Source organism: Mytilus edulis, chromosome 11 (genome assembly GCF_963676685.1).
Source record: "Mytilus edulis chromosome 11, xbMytEdul2.2, whole genome shotgun sequence".
NCBI classification, from domain to species: domain Eukaryota; kingdom Metazoa; phylum Mollusca; class Bivalvia; order Mytilida; family Mytilidae; genus Mytilus; species Mytilus edulis.
Window position 1 is genome coordinate 77,504,726 of NC_092354.1, and position 24,372 is coordinate 77,529,097.

Sequence of the window (24,372 nt, forward strand, 5' to 3'; positions counted from 1 at the left end):
ATTTATTTGACAATTTAATTCTAATACAGCACTACTGTTATAAAGGAATTGTGACTACGTACCTTTGGAACAAACATTATTTCTAGTTTATCCTGCATAATAACGACTATGAAGACGCTTGATGAACTTTAATAGTGCAGGGAAACAGGCGAGACCCTCTATATAAAAAAATGATGTCATCAAGGTCACACATATTTAAAGAACTTTTCCAGTGAAGCACATATAAACTGGAAAGTGGTCTACTCATTGTACATTTTTATTTTATCTAGACATGTATTTAGAAATTGTCTAATAATCATCACCATGATTAAATAAACACCCTTTGCATCCCCATCTGAATTCGCCACAGGTTAATTGGATCACAACATTTGAGTCACAATTACATCGTTGACTTCTGGATATCTTCAACAACTTTCCATGGTTCAAGGCTGATTTGAATGGTCAATTCAGTACACAAGATATTATAGCTTTTCATCATACAAGTAATGTCCAATATGTTCACAACAGTCTATAATTTTGATTTAAAATCATAGAGCTGTCCTGTACTAATCACAACAGTTCATTTACAATTACATCAACAGCTTCCTGGAAATTGTCAACAACTTTATATGGTGGAGGGCTGATTTTGTCTTCATCTCCAATTCTATACTTTCCTGAATTAAAAAAAAAACAGGTGCTCCGCAGGGCGCAGCTTTATACGACCGCAGAGGTCGAACCCTGAACAGTTGGGGCAAGTATGGACAAAACATTCAAGTGTGATACAGCTCTGAATTTGGATTGTGATCAAATTTTTGACATTACATGGGTTTTTCTTACACAAAACAAATGTCAAGATTTTACAAATCAATTAAAGATTTCTTCTTCAAACTTTTTAAATCTAAAATTAAATAGTTGACACAGCATAGGTTTCTGACACAGAATGAATGTGGTCTAATGAACTTAAAAGTTTTTTTTGCCTTTGAGCAATTCACTATGCTGTTGAATATTAATCCTCTCAAAAAAATGTTTGAAGAAATTTTCTTTTTATTTATGAAATCTGAAATGAGAAAAATTTAACCCCCCCTTTTTTTTCACATCCCCGTTTCCCTTTTTCCAAAACTGATATCAATTTAAATTTCTAATGGAGTTTGCAACAATAACTACTCTTTTAAATACATCATAAAATATTAAAATGTAAAATAAAGTGCTTGTTATCACTGAATGGTAAAGATTGGTTGGTAGTAAAAGTGAATATACATTGTTTATTGTATAAAACAATAAAAAAAACTTTATCAGCAACATTTTATATTGGCAAATTTCCAATGAAGTTATTTACATAAAGTTATTGGCAAATAAAAATAGAAAATGACATCATAGTCATGTCTGGCAAATGTCTAACATACATTATCTAAAAACATTTTAGATAAGATAGGGAAAAAAAGCTTCATCAGCAACATTTTATATTGGCAAATTTCCAATGAATTTATTTACATAAAGTTATTGGCAAATAAACATAGAAAATGACATCATAGTCATGTCTGGCAAATTTCCAACATATATTATCAACTACTATTCTTTAAGTTTAATTTTGGACCCTTTGGACCTTAATGTAGACCAATTTGAAAACTGGACCAAAATTTAAGAATCTACATACATAGTTAGATTCGGCATATCAAAGAACCCCAATTATTCAATTTTTGATGAAATCACACAAAGTTCAATTTTGGACCCTTTGGGCCCCTTAGTCCTAAACTGTTAGGACCAAAACTCCCAAAATCAAACCCAACCTTCCTTATATGGTCATAAACCTTGTGTTTAAATTTCATAGATTTCTATATACTTATACTAAAGATATGGTGCAAAAACCAAGAATAATGCTTATTTGGGCCCTTTTTTGGCCCTTAATATCTAAACTGTTGGAAAAAAAACTCCCAAAATCAATCACAAACTTCCTTTTGTGGTCATAAACCTTGTGTCAAAATTTCATAGATTTCTATTCACTTAAACTAAAGTTATAACTAGTGCGAAAACCAAGAAAATGCTTATTTGGGCCCTTTTTGGCCCCTAATTCCTAAAATGTTGGGACCAAAACTCCCAAAATCAATCCCAACTTTCCTTTTGTGGTCATAAACATTGTGTTAAAATTTCATTGATTTCTATTCACTTTTACTAAAGTTAGAGTGCGAAAACTAAAAGTATTTGGACAACGACGACGACGCAGGACGACGACGCCAACGTGATAGCAATGTGTGGTCATAAACCTTGTGTTAAAATTTCATTGATTTCTATTTAATTATACTAAAGTTATTGTGTGAAAACCAAGAATAATGCTTATTTGGGCCCTTTTTTGGCCCTTAATTCCTAAACTGTTGGAACCAAAACTCCCAAAATCAATCACAACCTTCCTTTTGTGGTCATAAACCTTGTGTCAAAACTTCATTCATTTCTATTAACTTATACTAAAGTTATTGTGCGAAAACCAAGAAAAATGCTTATTTGGGCCCTTTTTTGGCCCTTAATTCCTAAACTGTTGGAACCAAAACTCCCAAAATCTATCACAAAAGAGGGACGAAAGATACCAAAGGGACAGTCAAACTCATAAATCTAAAACAAACTGACAACGCCATGGTTAAAAATAAAAAAGACAAACAGAAAAACAATAGTACACACGACACAACATAGAAAACTAAAGAATAAACAACACGAACCCCACCAAAAACTAGGGGTGATCTCAGGTGCTCCGGAAGGGTAAGCAGATCCTGCTCCACATGTGGCACCCGTCGTGTTGCTTAAGTGATTACAAATCCGGTAAATAGTCTAATTCGGTAGGTCATATTCATGAAAGGGAAGGGGATTGTAGTTACGACGTAAGGAACATATCCGATATCATTTGTGAAACGGTTATTCCATAACGGTCAACCAACTCGTGATGGCGTCCGTAAAATTTACGAAGGGATGATTTCAACTTCACCATTTGGAACTCTTGGTTTAATAGCTTCCTTGTGAGCAGCAAACCTCTATCAAGAAAACCATGATAGGAAATGCAAGCACAACCTTCCTTTTGTGGTCATAAACCTTGTGTCAAAATTTCATAGATTTCTATTCACTTAAACTAAAGTTATAACTAGTGCGAAAACCAAGAAAATGCTTATTTGGGCCCTTTTTGGCCCCTAATTCCTAAAATGTTGGGACCAAAACTCCCAAAATCAATCCCAACTTTCCTTTTGTGGTCATAAACCTTGTGTTGAAATTTCATTGATTTCTATTCACTTTTACTAAACATTTCTAAAGTTAGAGTGTGAAAACTAAAAGTATTTGGACAACGACGACGACGCAGGACAACAACGCCAACGTGATAGCAATATGTGGTCATAAACCTTGTGTTAAAATTTCATTGATTTCTATTTACTTATACTAAAGTTATTGTGCGAAAACCAAGAATAATGCTTATTTGGGCCCTTTTTTGGCCCTTAATTCCTAAACTGTTGGAACCAAAACTTCCAAAATCAATCCCAACCTTCCTTTTGTGGTCATAAACCTTGTGTCAAAATTTCATAGATTTCTATTCACTTAAACTAAAGTTATAGTGCGAAAACCAAGAAAATGCTTATTTGGGCCCTTTTTGGCCCCTAATTCCTAAAATGTTGGGACCAAAACTCCCAAAATCAATCCCAACTTTCCTTTTGTGGTCATAAACCTTGTGTTAAAATTTCATTGATTTCTATTCTCTTTTACTAAAGTTAGAGTGCGAAAACTAAAAGTATTCGGAAAACGACGACGACGCAGGACGACGACGCCAACGTAATAGCAATATACGACCAAAAAATTAAAATTTTTGCGGTCGTATAAAAATAATACATGTAAAACAACAGTTAATCGTTTCTCTTTATACGTAGATATCTTATACTGTTTTTTTAAACAAATTACCAAAAGGAAAATTTGGTTTCAATTGGGCCAGTAATGTCAATTGATGACAGAAAATGAACAACAAAAACAATATTAGAAACAGCAGAAAAGCAGCAGAACAGCACTTTTAATGTTGGTCTTCATCTTGTGATGTCCGAGGCAATGAAAATGGATAAAACACAGTTAAACACACACTGCTCACAAAATAATGTAATATTGACAATAGCACCAGTTTAGACATAATTACTAGCAAACTACATATTATATTTCAGCATCGAGGAACAAAGAGAACACCAGTGATTAGTATAACCTGCTCTTACAATAATACCTAGCCTACAACCTGTTCCAAGCAGAATTCCAAGCATATCACACTTGAATTTTACCTGTTGTAATAAGAATTCATAGCATATCAGACTATGCGCTATGGGCTTTGCTCATTGTTGAAGACCGTACAGTTACCTTTAGTGTTAGCTTCTGTGTCATTTTGGTCTCTTGTAGAGAGTTGTCTCATTGGCAATCATACCACATCTTCTCTTTTATATATTCCCTGTTTAAACAGAAATCTCTAGCACTCAAATAATCAGTTTTACCTGTTCTAACTAGTATTCCTAGCAAACCAGTGTATTGTACAACCTGTTTTAACCCAATTTCCTAGCAACCCCATAACTTTTCAAAATGCCCATGGGAGTTTTGCATCCAAGTTGGCTGTCATAGTCCTTAAAAACCTTCAAGGGGGCCTTCAAATACATTTTAATGTTGTTTTTTTTTGGCTTCTCCATACTTTTAAATGCTTTAAGTTATTGTAAAACTAATGTTTTTGTTGAAATTGTGGACAAAATTGCTCTTTCAAAATTTCAATTTGGGAGCCACCATGGGGGAAATCCCCTGCAAATAGTGAAAGTTGGCAGATATGCATCCCAGGCTTGTATGACTTCAGTATTACCTGTTCTAACTAGAATTCCCAACATACCAGTCTTTTGAGCACCACCAATGTCATCTCTCACATCCTGAAATTTCAAAATGTATAAATTATGTTTCTTTAATCATTTTTTCAAAATAATAATGTAATTTATTTTTTTTAGTTTTCTTCAGCAAAACAATGTTGATATTGATTCACTGTAATAAAGGGCAGGATTAACATTGATTCACTGTAATAAAGGGCAGGAGTAACATTGTATCACTGTAATAAAGGGCAGGATTAACATTGATTCACTGTAATAAAGGGCAGGATTAACATTGATTCACTGTTATAAAGGGCAGGATTAACATTGATCCACTGTAATAAAGGGCAGGATTAACATTGATTCACTGTAATAAAGGGCAGGATTAACATTGATTCACTGTAACATAGGGCAGGATTAACATTGATTCACTGTTATAAAGGGCAGGATTAACATTGATTCACTGTAATAAAGGGCAGGATTAACATTGTATCACTGTAATAAAGGGCAGGATTAACATTGATTCACTGTAATAAAGGGCAGGATTAACATTGATTCACTGTAATAAAGGGCAGGATTAACATTGATTCACTGTAATAAAGGGGCAGGATTAACATTGATTCACTGTAATAAAGGGCAGGATTAACATTGATTCACTGTTATAAAGGGCAATATTAACATTGATTCACTGTAATAAAGGGCAGGAGTAACATTGTATCACTGTAATAAAGGGCAGGATTAACATTGATTCACTGTAATAAAGGGCAGGATTAACATTGATTCACTGTAATAAAGGGCAGGATTAACATTGATTCACTGTAATAAAGGGGCAGGATTAACATTGATTCACTGTAATAAAGGGCAGGATTAACATTGATTCACTGTAATAAAGGGCAGGATTAACATTGATTCACTGTAATAAAGTGGCAGGATTAACATTGATTCACTGTAATAAAGGGCAGGATTAACATTGATTCACTGTAATAAAGGGCAGGATTAACATTGATTCGCTGTAATAAAGGGCAGGAGTAACATCACTGTTATAAAGGGCAGGAGTAACATTGATTCACTCTAATAAAGGGCAGGAGTAACATTGATTCACTGTAATAAAGGGCAGGAGTAACATTGATTCACTGTAATAAAGGGCAGGAGTAACATTGATTCACTGTAATAAAGGGCAGGAGTAACATTGATTCACTGTTATAAAGGGCAGGAGTAACATTGATTCACTGTTATAAAGGGCAGGATTAACATTGATTCACTGTAATAAAGGGCAGGATTAACATTGTATCACTGTTATAAAGGGCAGGATTAACATTGATTCACTGTAATAAAGGGCAGGATTAACATTGATTCACTGTAATCAAGGGCAGGATTAACATTGATTTATACAAAATTCATACAAAGTTTGTCTTAATTTCAAATAAGAAAAAATGTTGAAAGTATCAATTTAACTTAAAAGTAACAAGGCAACATCATTGGTGGTATTACCTCTACTAGAAAACAAAAAAACAAAGAAACACAACTGTTGTAAAATATGAAATAATGTTTGGAAATCATGCTGATATGATTTTTGTCTTGTGTTTTCTGTTGACACCCTTTTTACCTCGCCAAAAAACAATAATTAAACAAAAAAGGAAACAAACCACACAGTTCTTTCTTTAACCAATGAATTTAAAACAGACATTTCATTGTGTAAATGCTATTAATTCTATTCCATGTATCCATTACTATGGTACCCTGTACACCTACATCTTGTTTCTGTTAATCCGTTTTTACTTACATCTCCAATCATAACACATTCTTCTGGTTGACAGTTGAATTCTCCCACCGATGACAGAAAGAAGCTGGCTTCAGGTTTACCTACAATGTGTGAGGTTGTATCCGTAGCATACTCTAAAGCTGTTACAAACGGACCTGTTAATATATAAAAAAGAGTATTAAAGTAAAAATTAGGTTTATTACAATGATAGTAAGCTAAGTAAGTTACAGTATCTATAAAATATCACAGTTTGCATGCAGAGGTGAACCTATGGTTTCTAGGAAAAGGGTAGATTGTCGTTCTCTTGGTTAAAACACTGATTTTGTTCATGACTTATGCCTACAAATGTTGTTATTTTTTCTGATCTAAAAAAACCTCTAAGTTTATCTAAATCTGCACTGGCCTATGATTTAATACAGCACTTAAGTTTCACTGCTTGTCAATGATGAAAAATAGACGATAGTGTTGTGATTTATTTAGAACTTTCTGTGTAAAATATATTAATTACAAGAGGCTCTAAAGAGCCTGTGCCACTCACATATATATGTTAAACAAGAATATGTCCCAAGTACACGGATGCCCCATCTGCACTATCATTTTCTATGTTCAGTGGACCATGAAAATGGGATAAAATCTCTTATTTGGCATTAAAATTAGAAAGATCATATCATAGGGAACATGTTTGCTATGTTCATGATGTTTCAAATTGATTGGACTTCAACTTCATCAAAAACTACCTTGACCAAAAACTTTAACCTGAAGCGGGTCGAACAGACGGACAGACAATAGTACAGATGAACGAACGGAGGGATGCAAAGACCAGAAAACATAATGTCCATAAATGGGGCATAAAAACTACTGTGTGGTAAAATAAACATTAAAGGGTGATAACTCAAATAAGAAGTTAACTGATGATTCGTAGATCTTGTCTTGCTGTTTATTAAATTTTAAAGTTTCTCCTTATTTTTTTTCCTTCAGACTTTTATTTGTATGTGAGTGATCGAGTTGCTCAAGTTTATTTACCAATAAATTCCTTTAAAAAGGCGTTTAATCCTATAATAATATCTTAATAAATCATATGAATAGGATTCAACAATCAGTAGTTTGAAAACATGTTGTTGTTACACTATTGTATCCTTTAAATTTGAATAGAAAATATTTAAAAAGATAAAATAAAAAAATAAGATGTAGTATGATCACCCACAAGACAAGAGGGGTATCAGGACCAATTGTATCCATTTTCATGCCCTTACTTTATCATTTCTCTGATTTTTGACTATGTTAAATACCTGGTCCTAGAGCTAGTTCGTCTGTCTTTTTATAATATCTGGCTTTATGGATAGCTATCAAAGGGCATCCATTTTGAATTAATCTGTAAAAAATGTAAACTCAATTTAATTGTTAAGCTCATGAATGATATAAATAATATTTACAGCACTAGACTAGTGACTAGAGGGAATCTTAAGTTGAACTTTCTTTCTGATACTAAAATTTTTACATACATATATATATATAATTATATAAAATTGCTAATTCTATAAGTTCTTTTAAAAAAGTCACAACTATATTATTGAGGAACCAATACCATTTAGAGCCTGGCATATTACATAAACTCTGTAATTGTAGACCCTCAGTCATGTCAGTATGTCTTGGATGTTTTGTGATGTTGGTGTGCTGCCTCTTTGACACATATACCCAGTATCTTTTTTCCATGTTTTGCGTTTATTAACACTTAAGTAATTTGAAATGCGCACTGAACAGGATTTTTTTATTAGTTACTATTTTTTCAGAAGACTGTACTAAATTTAACCTATAGTTATTCAAATTATTCTTCTTTGAAACTGTACAGAACCATGTTAAAAAATGTTAAATATATAGTATTTTTCTGCTACCTACCTAAAGGCTGTATTCATTGTCTTGTAGTTAAACTTATCAGGTGCCAGTCCAATTAACACAGCATTAGGATTGTCTGTTTGTATTCCTAAAATAAATCATGTCTATTTGATGTAAGGGAGATAACTCAACTTTCTATAATAAAGTTTTAGCATTAGTAACAGCCTTAGAATTATTTTTTTAAGGGTGGTCTGAAGTCCATTTCTATTTTTTGCACTACCATAAAACACAATGTATGTGTATAATGTTTTCCGTACAAGGAATTCTGTGCAGAACTGCATTGTAAAAACATTTCTTCAACTTCTGTTGGTGAACTTTTTACTTTCAAATATACAGTCCCCCTAAGTTTATTGTTTTCTCATGGGCATATGAATTATCTGGCATTTTGACATACTTTTGTATTCATGGATTTATAATTTATATAGTGGTTGCCCTGAGCCTGTATACTCACAGAATCAACTAAAGTTGATACCACACAAATAATTATGAATCCCTAGTACCGTAAACTCAGAAATGATTGTGAGGCTAGTTTTGCGGAAGATGCGACTGGGTGATAATCACAATAATAAAAACTTGCATTCAATATTTAATGCACATCAAATTATGCAGATTTACCTGAAATAGTAATAAAGGAGTAGGTCCAGTAAGACCTCTTTTTGGCCCCAAAATATAGCAGTTTTACAAAATTGTGAAAATGTAATCCTTTAGCTATTAAGTTATTAACTGGAAAGTAGAATGCTTCTGCGACATAAACATTGGCTGTTTTTGACAATACAATCCACATATATCTCGTACTAGCATCAGCTAAGTCATGCTAAATTACTGAAATCTTCACAATTTTAGCATTTTAGTTAAATTTTAGACGGTTTCCATCTTAAATGAACATGATGAAAGTGGCCGCATTCGTGTTCATTCATAATATTGAAATGTAAGTTGTATTTGTTGATAATACATAATATATATATACATATAGGTTGAAGATGAACATGGATGTAGCCACTTTCGTTTTTGACAAAACCATCTGAAAAGTAAGGTTAATCTTTCACATAAACTAATTGAATTCAGTTAAAACAGACACTTAGGTGTTTAAAAAGTGTCCAAAATCTTTCGTTAGATGAACCTGAAATTTGAGGCCAAAATCGGCCCTTACTGGACCTACTCCTTTGCATTATTGTACTTTCTTCAAAACCGCAATTATTATAATAATTGCATGCAATAATTTCAAAATTTACAGCATCCCTTTTTTATGTATAAATTTAACATAAGGGAATTTTCTTGATCTAATCACTGCTATTGCTATAATCACTGATATTGCTAATAGGAATAGCAGTGATACATTGTATTATAAACAATTAACTACATTTACCTTTAAAATCTTCCAATGCTCGATCATCCACTATCATTAATGGTCTCAAATCTCTCTTCTCTATCAGTTCTCGTGCTGCTGTCAGTGAGGTAAATATCTCACTTGGTTTGATGTCAAACCCTATACCATTCAGTCTATTCAGTAAACATTTCTTTGATTCTTTGGTTGTATTTGTTACAAATTTGACATTCACATTCTGGCTTCTTAATCTGTAACAAAGAAACATTTTATGTTACTAATGGCGCTTTTTTAATATCACATCCTCATATCAACATGAGACAGATTTTATCCATTAGATCACCAGTGATGGTGATACAAGTGTCACCAAGAGCCAATGCACTTCGAGTTTAAGGGGGACTATCGAACATGCACAGCCCAAGGTACAGAGGGTCAGTCTTTCGCAAGACTTAAGCAATGGCAGGCAAAACTATAAAGCAAGCAGCAAGTTGTAACAGTTTTATATAGTAACAGGTCCAAATAATAATAATGATGCCAAAACAATTTACAAACAAATAAAGTCCAAATGTTCCAAATAATAAAGTCACTAATTTCACTAATCCAATTCACAGTTTAAAGTTAAAGTCCAAAATGTTCCAAATATTCTAAGTTGATGTTGTCTGGTTGAACGATTACAGTTGTGTTGAGCTGTCTTTTGAGTACGGGTTTCTCCTGAGTAGCTGAGCCTGGTTGGCTTTTGAAGCACTCCTATCTGGATCACACCGACGAGACTACACTGACGAATAACTGTTCGACTCCGATATTTAAGGCGAATCCTGAAAACTACTCATAAAATGACAGCCATTGCTAATTTTGATAATTGAGATAATTTGAGTATTAATAATATTGTTTACAATGTCCAAAGGTGAAATATGAATAATGTCAATTAGAGAGATACAAGTTAATTACATTTATAATCCTAATTAAAACATAATATTGCTCAGATTAATTAATGACAATTGACAAGATACCAAAGTGTTGCTCAGAGCAATTATTAAGAAGCGACATGTTTCACAAAATTTACCTGAGTAATTAAATTAAAAATTTGTCAAACAATTATTTCATAATTTCATATTTTCTAAAATAATATATTTTCTCAATAAAATTCATTTTAAAAACTTTTACCTAAAAGAACACCTATGACAAATTCCCCCCTTCTCCAATATGTTTGTCCTCAAACATGAGAAAATATACAAAAACAGTAAACGATAAACATAATAAATATATACAATAATCATGAAGAATAAACTTATATACACAAGAAAATGCCGAGATAAAGATAACATATTTTTCAAGATAAGATGAAAAATTCAAGATTAGACAAAATTGCTAGATTAAGAAAATTGCCAGATAAGATATGAAAAGCAAGACTGATGAAAATGAAAAATAAGACAAGACATATACGCAAAGAAAAATTCTAGACTGAAAATTACATAAAATTTTGGCTGTATGCTCCTTGTATAAGGTGGTCGGCCCTATACAAGTGCAGGGTGTGGAGTTGAATGACCAGTCCAACTCCAAAGGGTTTAAATCATTGATCATAAATATCCTTTTTAAAACAAAATGTTACATAAAAATAAAACAAAACATACTAGCTAGTATTACAATAAAAATACAAGACACACTATATTTACAATACCGGTATCTATCTTTTTACAATTCTATAACTCCTTATTTGCCAATCTATGTGGCTATACTCTATAATATTCTCATTTATACCAATCTATGTGGTTATACTCTATAATATTTTCAGTTATACCAATCTATGTGGTTTTACTCTATAATCTATTCATTTCTTTGCCCATCTTTGTGGCTTTATAAAAATAGTAGCTACAATTCATTATTTCATTCTATAAAACACTATCATATTAAACAGTTGTACATGTACTATTCACAAATTTATCTTCTTCTCATACTTATTTCTATCTTGTATTGTTGTTCTAACACATTTATAAAGTTATTTATTGACGCATTTGACAGACTATCAAATGTATCCCACTCTGGTGCAATGACTGGATTCCTGTATCCTGATAAATATTCCGTTGTACCATCTATGTTGTATCGAATTTCGTGTATTTTTCCATCAGAGGCTATTTGAAAACTGCAGTCGCGTTGATTTTCCTTTCCTAATCTTTTCTCCATAGCATATTGAATGTCTTGTTGTAAAAGAGCTTGTTTGAAACGTTCCTTATGATCTATTAAAACTTGTCGTGCGATATTTGGTGCTGAAGTCATTGATTCATATTTTGTAGTATTCCCAGATTTAATTAAAAAGTATGGTCGATTGTTAACAATTTTCACAGCCAATAACTGTTGATTTTCATCTTCTTGATTTTGTTCATTTATGGTTTCAGTTTGTGTGCTTATATCAGCTTTGACTTTAGTTGAAATATATTGTACACTATTAACAGCTGGATCCGGTTTTGTGAAAAATTTATGTTTATTCTGCTGTAATGGACGTTTTCTTTTCTTTCCACTCATTGTACGTTGTGCATGAAATTCTCGTACTAATTTTTCTGGGACCTTGCATGGAAAATACCAATCTGTGTTTCTTGATTTATTAGTAAACTTAAGTTTATAATATAATGTACCATTACCTCTGACTGATGATAAAACTTGTTGAATCTCCTCTTCTTTGAATGCTTTACACTTATTGTTCTTACAATCCTGACACCATGGCTTGTTGTCTTTGACTGGTGCATTTACGGTTGAATCTCCTGAAGGGCCTACAGTTCTCTTATTTGTTTCACTATTTTGTGCTGGTTGTTGATTTTGTTGTTGTCTGTTGATTCTACCGACAGGAAGTTGTTGTTGGTTCTGAGCTGGCCTATTGTTGTTAATTATAGGAATAGGTAGTTGTTGTCTATTGATTGCATTGTTAATTGGTGGTACAGGTTGTTGACGATTGTTCGGTAAAAGTTGATCATTATCATTGATGTTGTCATCTTGTATTTCTTCTGGATTCAGTTCTTCGTTGTCATTTTGAAATTCATCTGGTAAATTAGTCGGTCTGTCTTTTGGATCATAATATGGCTTCATTCGTTGAGCGTTTACCATTGACACAACCTCTTTGTTTGTTGCACAATTCCTAAGTTTGTAAGTATTATTGGGTCCAATGCGGGTAATATAATAAGGTCCTGACCATTTTCTATGTAATTTTGGTGCTTTTCCAACAGGAACTTTGGTACAATAAAGCCAGACACGTTGAGCTGGTTGAAATTCAGGTTCTTTAGATTTTTTGTCATATTGTTGTTTATATCTTTCTTGAGCTTGCTTGATGTTCTTAGCAGCAATTTTTCTTGATGTTTCCAAATTTTGTAGAATTCTGCTTAGAAATATTTTATGATCTTGTGCCAAACGATCTTTTGGTATTAGTGCGGTGTCAATGGGTAATGTCATTTCTCGTCCATAAAGTAAAAAGAATGGTGAATAATCAGTTGATTGAGTTGCTGGCGTAGCACGGTATGCCATTAAAATTCCAGGAAGAACATCATACCAATCATCTTGTTGATCTCTTGTATAGGCTCTTAACGCTTGTAAAATTACAGAGTTCATTCTTTCGCATGCGCCATTTGTCTGTGGATGGTATGAGCTTGTAAGATGTCTTTTAATATTGAAGAGTTCAGAAAGAGCTTTAACTAAATTTGAAACAAAATTACGTCCGCGATCAGATAAAAGTGTTCTCGGAGCACCATAACGGGATATTATTTCTCTATATAAAACATTTGCAACTTCACCTGCTTCTTCAGATCTTAACGGAAAAGCTTCACACCATTTTGAATAACTATCAACTACAAGTAGAACATGTTTGTATTTATCTTTGGTTGTTGGAAGGCCACTTAAAATATCCATATGCCATCGTCCGAAAATATCATTTGTTGGTTGTGGTTGTAAAGGTGGTGGTTTTGAATTGAAAGCGCGTTTGGACTGCTGGCACACTTCACACGTTTTTACATATTGATTAATGTCTTTATACATCGATGACCAAAAGTATTTGTTTCTGATTGCAGCATATGTTCGTTCAAATCCTTGATGTCCTCCTCCCAGAATGCAGTCATGATAGGCCTTGAGTATTGAATCACGGAGATTCCTTGGAACTGCAATCTGTTTGACAAGTCGTTCATCTTTAGGCACTTTCTTACAACGTTTTGAGTAGAAGTGTTTTAAAATTCCATCTTCTAACTCAAAGTTGAATGATTCGGCTACGACTGCCCTTGCAAGTTCTGGATTCTGTGGTACTTGTCCTGTCTGTTTGTATTTAATGATATGCACAAAGTCTCCACATGTCTCTTGTTCTTTGGCTAAATTGGTTAATTGAACATCATCGATTGTCGCGGTTTGTAAACTGGAAATAACTGCATCTTCATTTTCACCCTTATAAATAAATGTTACTTCAGTATAATCTTTCGGTATATCTATGGAGCCTAAATGGTCTGCAAGTTCACTAGAGTCATAAGAAGCACTATTGTTAATTTCTAAATGTTTTTGTCTGGATAAGCAGTCTGCTGGGTTTTTAGATCCTGCACGATGTTGAATTTTAAAATTATATCCTTGTAATAGCAAACTCCACCTACCAAGTCTTCCCTGACAATCTTTGACTTTCTGAAGGTATTTTACTGAAATATTGTCTGTATACACTGTGAACTCTTGATTTGCCAAATAATGTTTAAAATGTTGAACTCCTTCTACTAATGCTAAAGCTTCTTTGTCAGTAATATGCCACTTAAGTTCTGAACCCCTTAATTGTCTACCTCCATAAGCAATCACATGTTCTAATCCATTTTGAATCTGGCTTAAAATATATCCATTTGAAAAATCTGAAGAATCTGTTGCTAAAATGAAAGGTTTGTCTAAATGAGGAAACGATAAAATTGGAGCTGATGTCAAACGGTCTTTTAAATTTTGAAACGCTATATCACATTCTGAAGTCCACTTGAATCTTTGATCTTTCTTTAAAAGCTGTGTTAATGGAGCTGCTATGTGGGCATAGTCCTTCACAAATTTCCTATAGTAGTTTGCCATTCCTAAAAAACTTTTAACTTGCTTTGCAGTGGTTGGTCTTGAGAAGTCCTTAACTTTTTCTGTATTTTCAGGATTGACGCGGATGCCATCTTTTGATATAACATGTCCCAGATACTTGATTGTTCTTGTCGCGAATTTACATTTTTCAGGATTAAGTTTCAGGTTTGCTTCACGTAGGTTTGAAAACACTTGTTGAAGGTGATTAAGGTGGTCTTCAAAGTTCTTTGAGAAAATCAGAATGTCATCGATGTAAACCAATGCAATTTTGAAATTTAAATCCTTTAGCACTTTTGTCATTAAACATTGAAAAGTTAATGGAGAGTTCATCATACCAAAAGGAAGTCTATTAAATTCATATACACCTTTATGTGTAATGAATGCACTTTTATGCTTTGTTGTTTGGTCTAGCGGGACCTGCCAAAATCCTGACGTTAAATCGAGAGATGAAAATAGTTCTGGTTTTGAATCTGCTAAAGTGTCAAATATATCTGTCATAGTTGGAATCACCGCTGACATGGGTTCTGTTATACGGTTTAAAGCTCTATAATCTACACATACGCGTATACTTCCATTTCTTTTCTTAACAAGTACGACTGGACTATGCCATGGTGAGGTAGATTCCTCAATAATATTATTTCTTTCCATTTCATCAAGTTGTTTGTCTAGTTCTTTGCGCATTTGTGGAGATTGTCTATATGGAGCAGCACTTATTGGTTTTGCATCACCAGTATAAATTGTGTGGTAATGCAAGTTGGTATGTCCCAGTTCACTTAAATCCTTTGCAAATATGTCCCTATTTTGAATTAGAAAATTTTGAATTTGTTGCTTTTGTTCCACTGAAAGTTCTAAATTGTCTAAATTAAATCCTAGTTCTGAAAGTTCACTACAAAGTTGATTACCAGTTGTTTCACTAAGAGAGTTTATAGGAGCAGATGATCCTTCTGTGAACTTTGTAACACGGTTCGACTGTATAGTTTCGGCTTTCGCAATTTTAGTCCTCCTGGGAATGTAAACGGTTGAATTTGTAGGATTCATAAGTCTGTATGAAGCTATGCCTCTTAACACTGTAGAAATTGTCTTCCCTCCTGCTACTTGATGTTCAATGGATAAGTTTCCTTTAGGTTCTAAAATTACTGTTGTTCCATGTTTAAACTTTCCAACATGTACTGGAATTATGATTTCAGATTGCGGTTGTATTTCGACTAAATCCACTGTGGTTGCCATGGCAATCTGAACGTTGTCATCTATGAATGTTGGAACAGTAACTGTAGACACCATGTTCTCCTTTCCTTTCAGTGTAGCACTATCTTTTACTGTTACATTAGGCACAGATATTGTCATTTTTCCAAAATCCAAATTAACCTTATGAGTTACCAAGAAGTCCAAACCAAGAAGTATTTTTGAATGAAGCGTTTCAAAAATGTGAAAGTTTTGTAAAATTTTGTGTTCGCCGAATCTAATTTCCAAAATAGTTTTACCTAGCACTGGGTGTACTTCTCCGCATACTCCAACTCCACTAAAAATTGATGATCTCTGTATGTCAGCTTGTGGCTTTAGTTGTCTTAAAAGATGTTGACTTATACAACTTATAGTGGCTCCACTATCAATTAAGCACTTTTGATTTGAATTTTCAATGTTCAGGTACATAAAGTTTCTTTCTAAAGATGATTTAAATTCTATATCTGCTTCTCTTGTTGTAACAGTTGAAAGACTTGCACATTTTGATCTTTTGCAGCACCATATATTCTTAGTTCTTTTCTTTCCCATGACTTCTACTAAAAGAATTTTGGCTATATTAGATAAAATCTATTCACAAAATAAAGGCAATATGCTACAAAAAATGTGTGTAAAACTACAAAATTTCTTGAATTTATTAGTAGTCTCAATAAAATATATATTCACAACTTTTCTATGAAGAAACGTTTTACTTTAATAACTAGCAATTTAATTTCGAGAATTATCATGAATATTGTTATTTCAAAAGCTACTTATCTTTTAGTCTCTGTAGTAATTCTATTTTGTTCACACAGTGCAGTTGTCCTTCTTTACAATTACATGTAGCTTGCCAACTTTGGTATAGCAACTTCTAAAGTTGAAAACTGAAACTAAACAAGATTATAATTAGACTTCTGTAAATGATAGACTATGAAAACAAAATTCATTTGAATACTACCAATGACTTTTACAGATTTAAAACTAATTATATTTTTAATCTAGTTAAATTCAATCTTGCACAATATTTGCTGAAACTATAAAAATTTTAATATAACTGTAAAGATAAAATAATAAATAATATTCCAATAAGTTACTTAGCTTCAATAGTTGTTTCTCATTCTCTGCTGTTCCTTTAGTTGAATTTTATTTATGAAATTTCTTCACAAATTTTGTAAGTAGATAATTTAAAAGTAATTTTGAAAGCTGTTGCTAATAATAATGCCATGCCAAAGCTAATTGGATCGAAATGATGCCAACGGGCCCGCCACCAAATCTGTCACCAAGAGCCAATGCACTTCGAGTTTAAGGGGGACTATCGAACATGCACAGCCCAAGGTACAGAGGGTCAGTCTTTCGCAAGACTTAAGCAATGGCAGGCAAAACTATAAAGCAAGCAGCAAGTTGTAACAGTTTTATATAGTAACAGGTCCAAATAATAATAATGATGCCAAAACAATTTACAAACAAATAAAGTCCAAATGTTCCAAATAATAAAGTCACTAATTTCACTAATCCAATTCACAGTTTAAAGTTAAAGTCCAAAATGTTCCAAATATTCTAAGTTGATGTTGTCTGGTTGAACGATTACAGTTGTGTTGAGCTGTCTTTTGAGTACGGGTTTCTCCTGAGTAGCTGAGCCTGGTTGGCTTTTGAAGCACTCCTATCTGGATCACACCGACGAGACTACACTGACGAATAACTGTTCGACTCCGATATTTAAGGCGAATCCTGAAAACTACTCATAAAATGACAGCCATTGCTAATTTTGATAATTGAGATAATTTGAGTATTAATAATATTGTTTACAATGTCCAAAGGTGAAATATGAATAATGTCAATTAGAGAGATACAAGTTAATTACATTTATAATCCTAATTAAAACATAATATTGCTCAGATTAATTAATGACAATTGACAAGATACCAAAGTGTTGCTCAGAGCAATTATTAAGAAGCGACATGTTTCACAAAATTTACCTGAGTAATTAAATTAAAAATTTGTCAAACAATTATTTCATAATTTCATATTTTCTAAAATAATATATTTTCTCAATAAAATTCATTTTAAAAACTTTTACCTAAAAGAACACCTATGACACAAGGCTGAAATACATTCTGTATATATATAATTTGTCTTAATATCAGCCGAAAGCAAAAATGTTTAATCTGTAAATTTGCTGATGCAAATTTTTGTTCATGTCCCTGGCCATGCTGGCCGGGATTTGTTTCAACCTTCTTGAATATTTAATTTGACGACGCCTTCATTCTGTTTCTTAATTTAAAATTTTGTTGAAACCATATTTAATCCAACTGATTTTGTCAAATTTCTCCAAAATCTCAGACTTTTATTGTGACCTATTTCCGCAAGGTGGATTTAGAGGGTTTTTCAAGCCCCTCCCCCCCCCTGTTTTGTGGGGAAAAAATTGGTTGATCATATAGGGAATAACTGAAGCAGGCCAGAATATTTCTGGAACCGCCACTGATTTCAGATGTAATTTAAAAATCAACACTTTAGCATGTTTAGAATATCACTTTGATACAAATAGTTCTATTTAACATGTTTCACTTTCTCACATGTCTTTAAAACTCAAACATGTTTTTAGTTTTATTTTGTAACATTTAACTTTAAAATTGGGGCCAATTTACTCCCCTCTAGACATTTATCAGTGCCTACACAAATCTCCATTAAAGGTGTAAAAACTTACATTACTTAGTTGAATAGTCCAAGATTACTCTGATGTCCAAAGGCTGTTTTGCCAATCAAGCTGGGGCCGTGGTTCCAAGGCCGTTAGTTGGCACCAGAACGGCAGAAGCGACAAAGCAGCGCATCTATTTTGGACTGGCAAATATCCACTTTTTGAAATGGGACGAGCTCTGACGTACCACGGACGCAGCTTGTTTGGCAAAACAGCCGTTGAACGTCAGAGTAATCTCTGACTATTACTATTAGTAAGGCCGTAGTTTTTTTATTTTTAGTTTTACGAACCCTCCTACCCTAATTTTTGCCAAATAGGAAAAAAAATAAAATCAAAAATGTTGATTTTTATTTTTTTTTCTCCTCCGACCCAGTGTTTTTCGTGCAAAAAAAAAAATTTTTAGTTCATAACTGCATGAAAGAATCTAAATTTATGCTCTTGGTGATTTAGTAAGTTGTTGCACATTGATTTTCAATTCAAACCTTGTCAAGAAAAAAAAAATAGTTGTTACACTAGTAGAAAATCTCCTGGTGAAATAAAAAAAAAAAAAATTTTGATATTGACGGTTGGTATTAAAAAAAAATCAGCAGCAGCAGCTTTTTTTTTTTTTTTTTCGTCCTCCTACCCATTGGTTTTGTCAAAAAATTTCGTAAAACTAAAAATATAATAACTATGGCCTAAGTTGAAGAAAGAAGGCAGAAATATTTTTTTTAGCCGATAGATCTATGTAAAGTTTAACCTGTAATAGATGGTGAGTGATTGCATCTAGCAACCTCTAGTATATAAAATGTATAAAACCTACAGAATTGAAGTAAACCAGAGAATTAAACTTTTACCTCTTGAGAGAATCTTTTGAATTATGAATTTCCTGATCATCGATGTGAATTGTTCCACTAAGATCAATCAGAACAGTCTTTATTTTACTTCCTGACATCGTCCTAATACATTTGTTTGTCTTTATCGAACCAAATTTGATACATTTCTTCAACAAGAACATGTGAACAGTTCTGTCCTTGTCAAAATGAAAGTGAAAGTAAAAGTATGAAAGATGCCGGAACAACGACGGAGCGACTAAGGAATATCCGTGTATTGAACTCACTAACATTGTTCTGAAAACATCCACTCATATAATACACAAATAAAGACACTCACTGACCATCTATCCTGTCTATTATATAGGGGTTCTGGAGTTTATTACAATACAAATGAAAAAAGAACTATTAATACGGAGACAAGAAGAAGAAGAAGATTAAGTTTTCATATTCTAACCATTAAAGAAAGAAAACAAGAATAACTTGCATATATTTTCAAGAACATGATTATAACAATATTTCTTAAACTTGAATAATCATCCACATTCAGTCAGTCATTTTTTTGTTTATTGTGAATTGTAAATTATTCCATACCTTCGTTGCAGGATAATGAAAATATTTGTTTTTAAAATATTTAAACAAAAATGTACTTGGTTTGTATGAATGTAAGAACAGGTCACCGGCGGAAAAAAGTCATGGATAAAAATGAACATAAACCAAGTCGTCCGAGATTAGATTATTCGCTTTTTGCCATTTCACAATCCATAATTCATAAAATTTTTAAATCAGATCATAGATACTAAATCTTCAGAAGTGGGCAGACCAGTAATTGACAAACGCAATAAGTACAAAAATGCGAAAAACGCAAAATCGCCCCGAAAACTCAAAATTGATTCGTTTACCTTCTTACATGTATGAATACTACAGTCGTGAAGTTAGTCGTTATCTAAGTATATATATTACATGTTTAACTTTAAAGTTCGTTGTACTAAAAAAAACACCTCATTTTATAGGCAAATAATGAATTGGTGTGTCTGTTCCAGACCATATGAGTATTTGGACCGTACGCGTACGATCCGGACCGTGTACGTATACTCGTACGGTCCGACCATACGCGTACCGTCGGACCGTATGAGAATACGCGTATACGGTCCAGTACGAGCTTGACCATACAGTCATGTGATTGGATCATATGGGTAATATAGTTTAACAATTTATCACAATGATCTTTATTTTTAGTTTTACAAATTGTTATTATTACAATCAGATGGATAAACTGTACAAACGAACAATTGAAATTAAACATTTGTTTAATTGTATATCTGAAACTTATTTTGGTACACTAGCCCAAGGTGACACTTGCTACAACAAGTAACTTAATATTTTTTACTTTAAAAATGTACATGTTTGCAGTTCATGCATGTTTCTTTGCATTTGCATTTTTTTGTAAAGTTGCTACACATTCCAAAACAACTGTCCTCCTATATTATGTTTACTTCAGATATCTTTAATTTCAGTGATCATAATTCAATTAATGTAACTGATCGACATGCAAAATACAAGAGATTTAACAGAGTTGATTAAGCGTGATTTTTTTTTTTAAATACATGTAGTTAGAATATAAAGTTTTTATTTCAATTACAATTGAACTTTTTTTATATTAATTTGAGAGTTAAGTTATGGTGATCTATTATAACAAAAAGTTGATTGATAATCGTGTACTGTATCTTGGTTTGCTAACTGTTCTTTTCCCTTAGCCTCTCGACACACGAACTACATGTGTGAGAGCTGATGTAGGGATCTTTTCATGTTGTGGGGGAAACTAGCTGTGACAATGCCTATGATGGTACATGGCATTGCTGCCGATATAGAGGCAGGCCGGGATCGACTGACACCTAGAATATCAAGAAACTCGCTATTTATTCAATAAACAAAACATCAAAGTAATTACAATATATTAATTTCAAAGTACAATTTCAAAGATAAAATAAGTTGAAAACAATAATAAAATACTACTTCAAGTTCAGTACCAAATAATAACAATAATACTTACTGTTAAAATAAACCTCTGAATTAAAATATTAGTTACTTATAAACTTCTTTTTTTTCAAAATAAAATTAAAAGAAAAATAATTTTGAATTTAAATTATTTTCAAAACCAAGAGTCTTACCTAGAATATCAAGAAACTCGCTATTGATATTATAGCTGCTTGATCAGTTTATATACTAAGTTCTGAATGTCCTAGTAACCCTTAACTGACTGTAACACACAAAAGAATTTATGGTTTATGAGTTATCGACAAAATGTATAATACACAAATAAAGTTGCTGACGTAGGTTGACCGTTGTCCGAACTTTTAATATGTTTAATTAAACTTTGCTAGACATATTCATCGAAGGTCTATTTGGCCACAGGTGAAGTTTTATTGTACAGATACACGGGTGTCATTCGGTTTATCGAGAGAAATGATCGTGAAAGAATATCTAACGGCGGTCAAGTATTGAGAGACGATCGTGAAAGTTCTGGTAACGGATCGTGAAAGACATTTAATGTACATTCTAGTTCAGAATTTTTGAAAAAAATCGCTTAATTTTCAAAACGCGGAACAAATCCGAACAAAAAAATATGTCTGTCAAAATGGTTTAACTTCCTCAACATAACTGTGAAATAAGATAGAGAAAATATGCAGTACTTTATGAAAAAACAAAAAAGGCGCAATGCATGTCTATGAAATTAATTACAAATAACACGCTTTTTGTACCTATAATGGTCATATTTCAGTTTATCGTGATATATTTGAAATTTAATCTTTGGTGTATCTGATAGTACAGTAAAATTAAGGTATGGTCTTCTCTTAAAAGCATAAATGTGTATATGAAAACCTTGAATTTGTTGAATATCCATCAAACTTGATCGTGAAAGATCAGGCAACGCATTATTTTGATCGTGAAAGATAATGCGTGACCAGACTTATTACTAGTTTACCATTTGATAAACCTGCAACTGGTGGAAGCCTGTAACTATTTTGATAAGGATGAACATTAAAGCTATTTTTTTTTATTCAACACTTTTCCTAGAAAGTTAAAAAAAAAAAACAACTAAAAACGTCTCTAAATAAGTTTGAAAGATTAAGGTCTGAGAATTGGTCAAGTGCAATTCAGGCAGACCGACACTATTTAGCCAATAATATGGATATGCAACATTTAAACCAAAATAATATCTATCAAACAAAAAAATACAGCAAAACAGTATCTTTCATGAGTAATTTGAGATTGAACGATAACAACATTTTGTGCAACAGTACTTTCTTAAGTTCTGTATATACAACGCAGATGTGGATTGATTTAACTATATACTACAGACTATAGAATACCAGAGCGCAAATGCTGTAATGTCTCGTCTGCTTTATAACTTATGATAGTTAATTTTTGGAACGTCTATAATATGAAGGGTTTTACTAGAAGTGTAAAATGCGCTTAATGTGCTTAATATATTTGTGTTCATCTGATGAGTTAAGCCTTTTCAATTGATTTTTATAGTTCGTTCTTATGTTGTACTGTTATACCACGGTCTCAGGTTAGGGAGAGGGTTGGGATCCCGTTAACATGTCTAACCCCGCCACATTATTTATGCATGTGCCTGTCAAAAGTCAGAAGCCTGCAATTCAGTGGTTGTCGTTTGTTTATGTGTTACATATTTGTTTTTCGTTCATTTCTTTTATACAAATAAGGCCGTTAGTTTTCTCGTTTGAATTGTGTTACATTGTCATATCGGGACCTTTTATAGCTGACTATGCGGTATGGGCTTTGCTCATTGTTGAAGGCCGTACGGTGACCTATAGTTGTTAATGTCTGTGTCATTTTGGTCTCTTTGGCAATCATACCACATCTTCTTTTTTTTTAAATCATAATTGTCAATGGTTCATAAAAGGAGTGCAAGGTCAGATGAACCATGACGTACAGATCTCTACAAACATACTGTAGACCAAATAAATGTGTTCCGATCCTTACAGTGCCTTAGAAACTGACAAATGTGAAAGTTATGCTTGGCCAATTAATTCGAAACATAAGGTCAAAAGTATATGAACCCTGACCGACAGCCAGACATAGACATCTTACTATCATTCAATATATCAAATACAATTGACGTCATCATGTTCATATATGAAACATGCAGACAGACATGTACACCATACACGAAATACCATGCCCCTATAGCATACAGGTATATATCCAAAAGGCTAGACAACATAAAACGAGCATTGCCGAATGATGCATGATAATGAGTTCGATGTTATTTGAAACCTTGCAGAAGTCGAAAATGTACACCTCACAATCATAACAACAGTTATCCTAAAGCTTAACGAATCCGCGGTACGAACTTGACCACACAAATGAATCTTCATCCATGAAATAAGGCAAATTCGGGGTCAGGTGATACCTGTCTGACGGACATGTAGTTTATAGGATCCAATATACAAAATGTGGGTATCCTATAACTCGTGATAAGTGAGTACTTCACAGGACAATAAAAAGCTTCATCCTACAATCATCCAACTATTTTACATTTCATTTTCTGAAATATTAATACCTTGAAAAGCTTAAACCTATTGAGGATGTTGACCTATATAGCTTTTCTCAATACCAATAACAAATATTAAGTATGATATAATTGAAGAATAATTTGAACGTCTTCGTAGCATCAGATCTTTCACGATCCTTTTCACGATCTTCAAAAATGCGGTACGTGATCTTTCACGATCCGAAAAATCATTTTTTGTGTA

General features: G+C 32.8%; 1 protein-coding gene across 1 annotated transcript; it reads right to left on the reverse strand.

Moving 5' to 3' along the window:
• Positions 1–520: 520 nt before the first annotated feature.
• Positions 521–19,811, reverse strand: LOC139496336 (haloacid dehalogenase-like hydrolase domain-containing protein 2). The gene is made up of 7 exons (XM_071284852.1): positions 19,613–19,811; positions 9,848–10,056; positions 8,485–8,569; positions 7,878–7,960; positions 6,610–6,743; positions 4,829–4,892; positions 521–653 (listed from the first exon to the last, which is right to left on the reverse strand). Exons 1-7 carry the CDS (start codon positions 19,771–19,773, stop codon positions 550–552), a joined length of 840 nt encoding a protein of 279 aa, XP_071140953.1. The 5' UTR covers positions 19,774–19,811; the 3' UTR covers positions 521–549.
• Positions 19,812–24,372: the final 4,561 nt, after the last annotated feature.

What these genes read in the sequence shown, in the direction of transcription:
- LOC139496336 (XM_071284852.1), bottom strand. Translation starts at nt 19,773, where the DNA reads ATGTTCTTGTTGAAGAAATGTATCAAATTTGGTTCGATAAAGACAAAC. An exon ending in ACAATGAATACAGCCTTTAG is followed by an intron (nt 7,961 to 8,484) that starts GTAGGTAGCAGA and finishes CATTTTTTACAG; the next exon opens with ATTAATTCAAAATGGATGCC. An exon ending in CGAACTAGCTCTAGGACCAG is followed by an intron (nt 6,744 to 7,877) that starts GTATTTAACATA and finishes ATATATTAACAG; the next exon opens with GTCCGTTTGTAACAGCTTTA.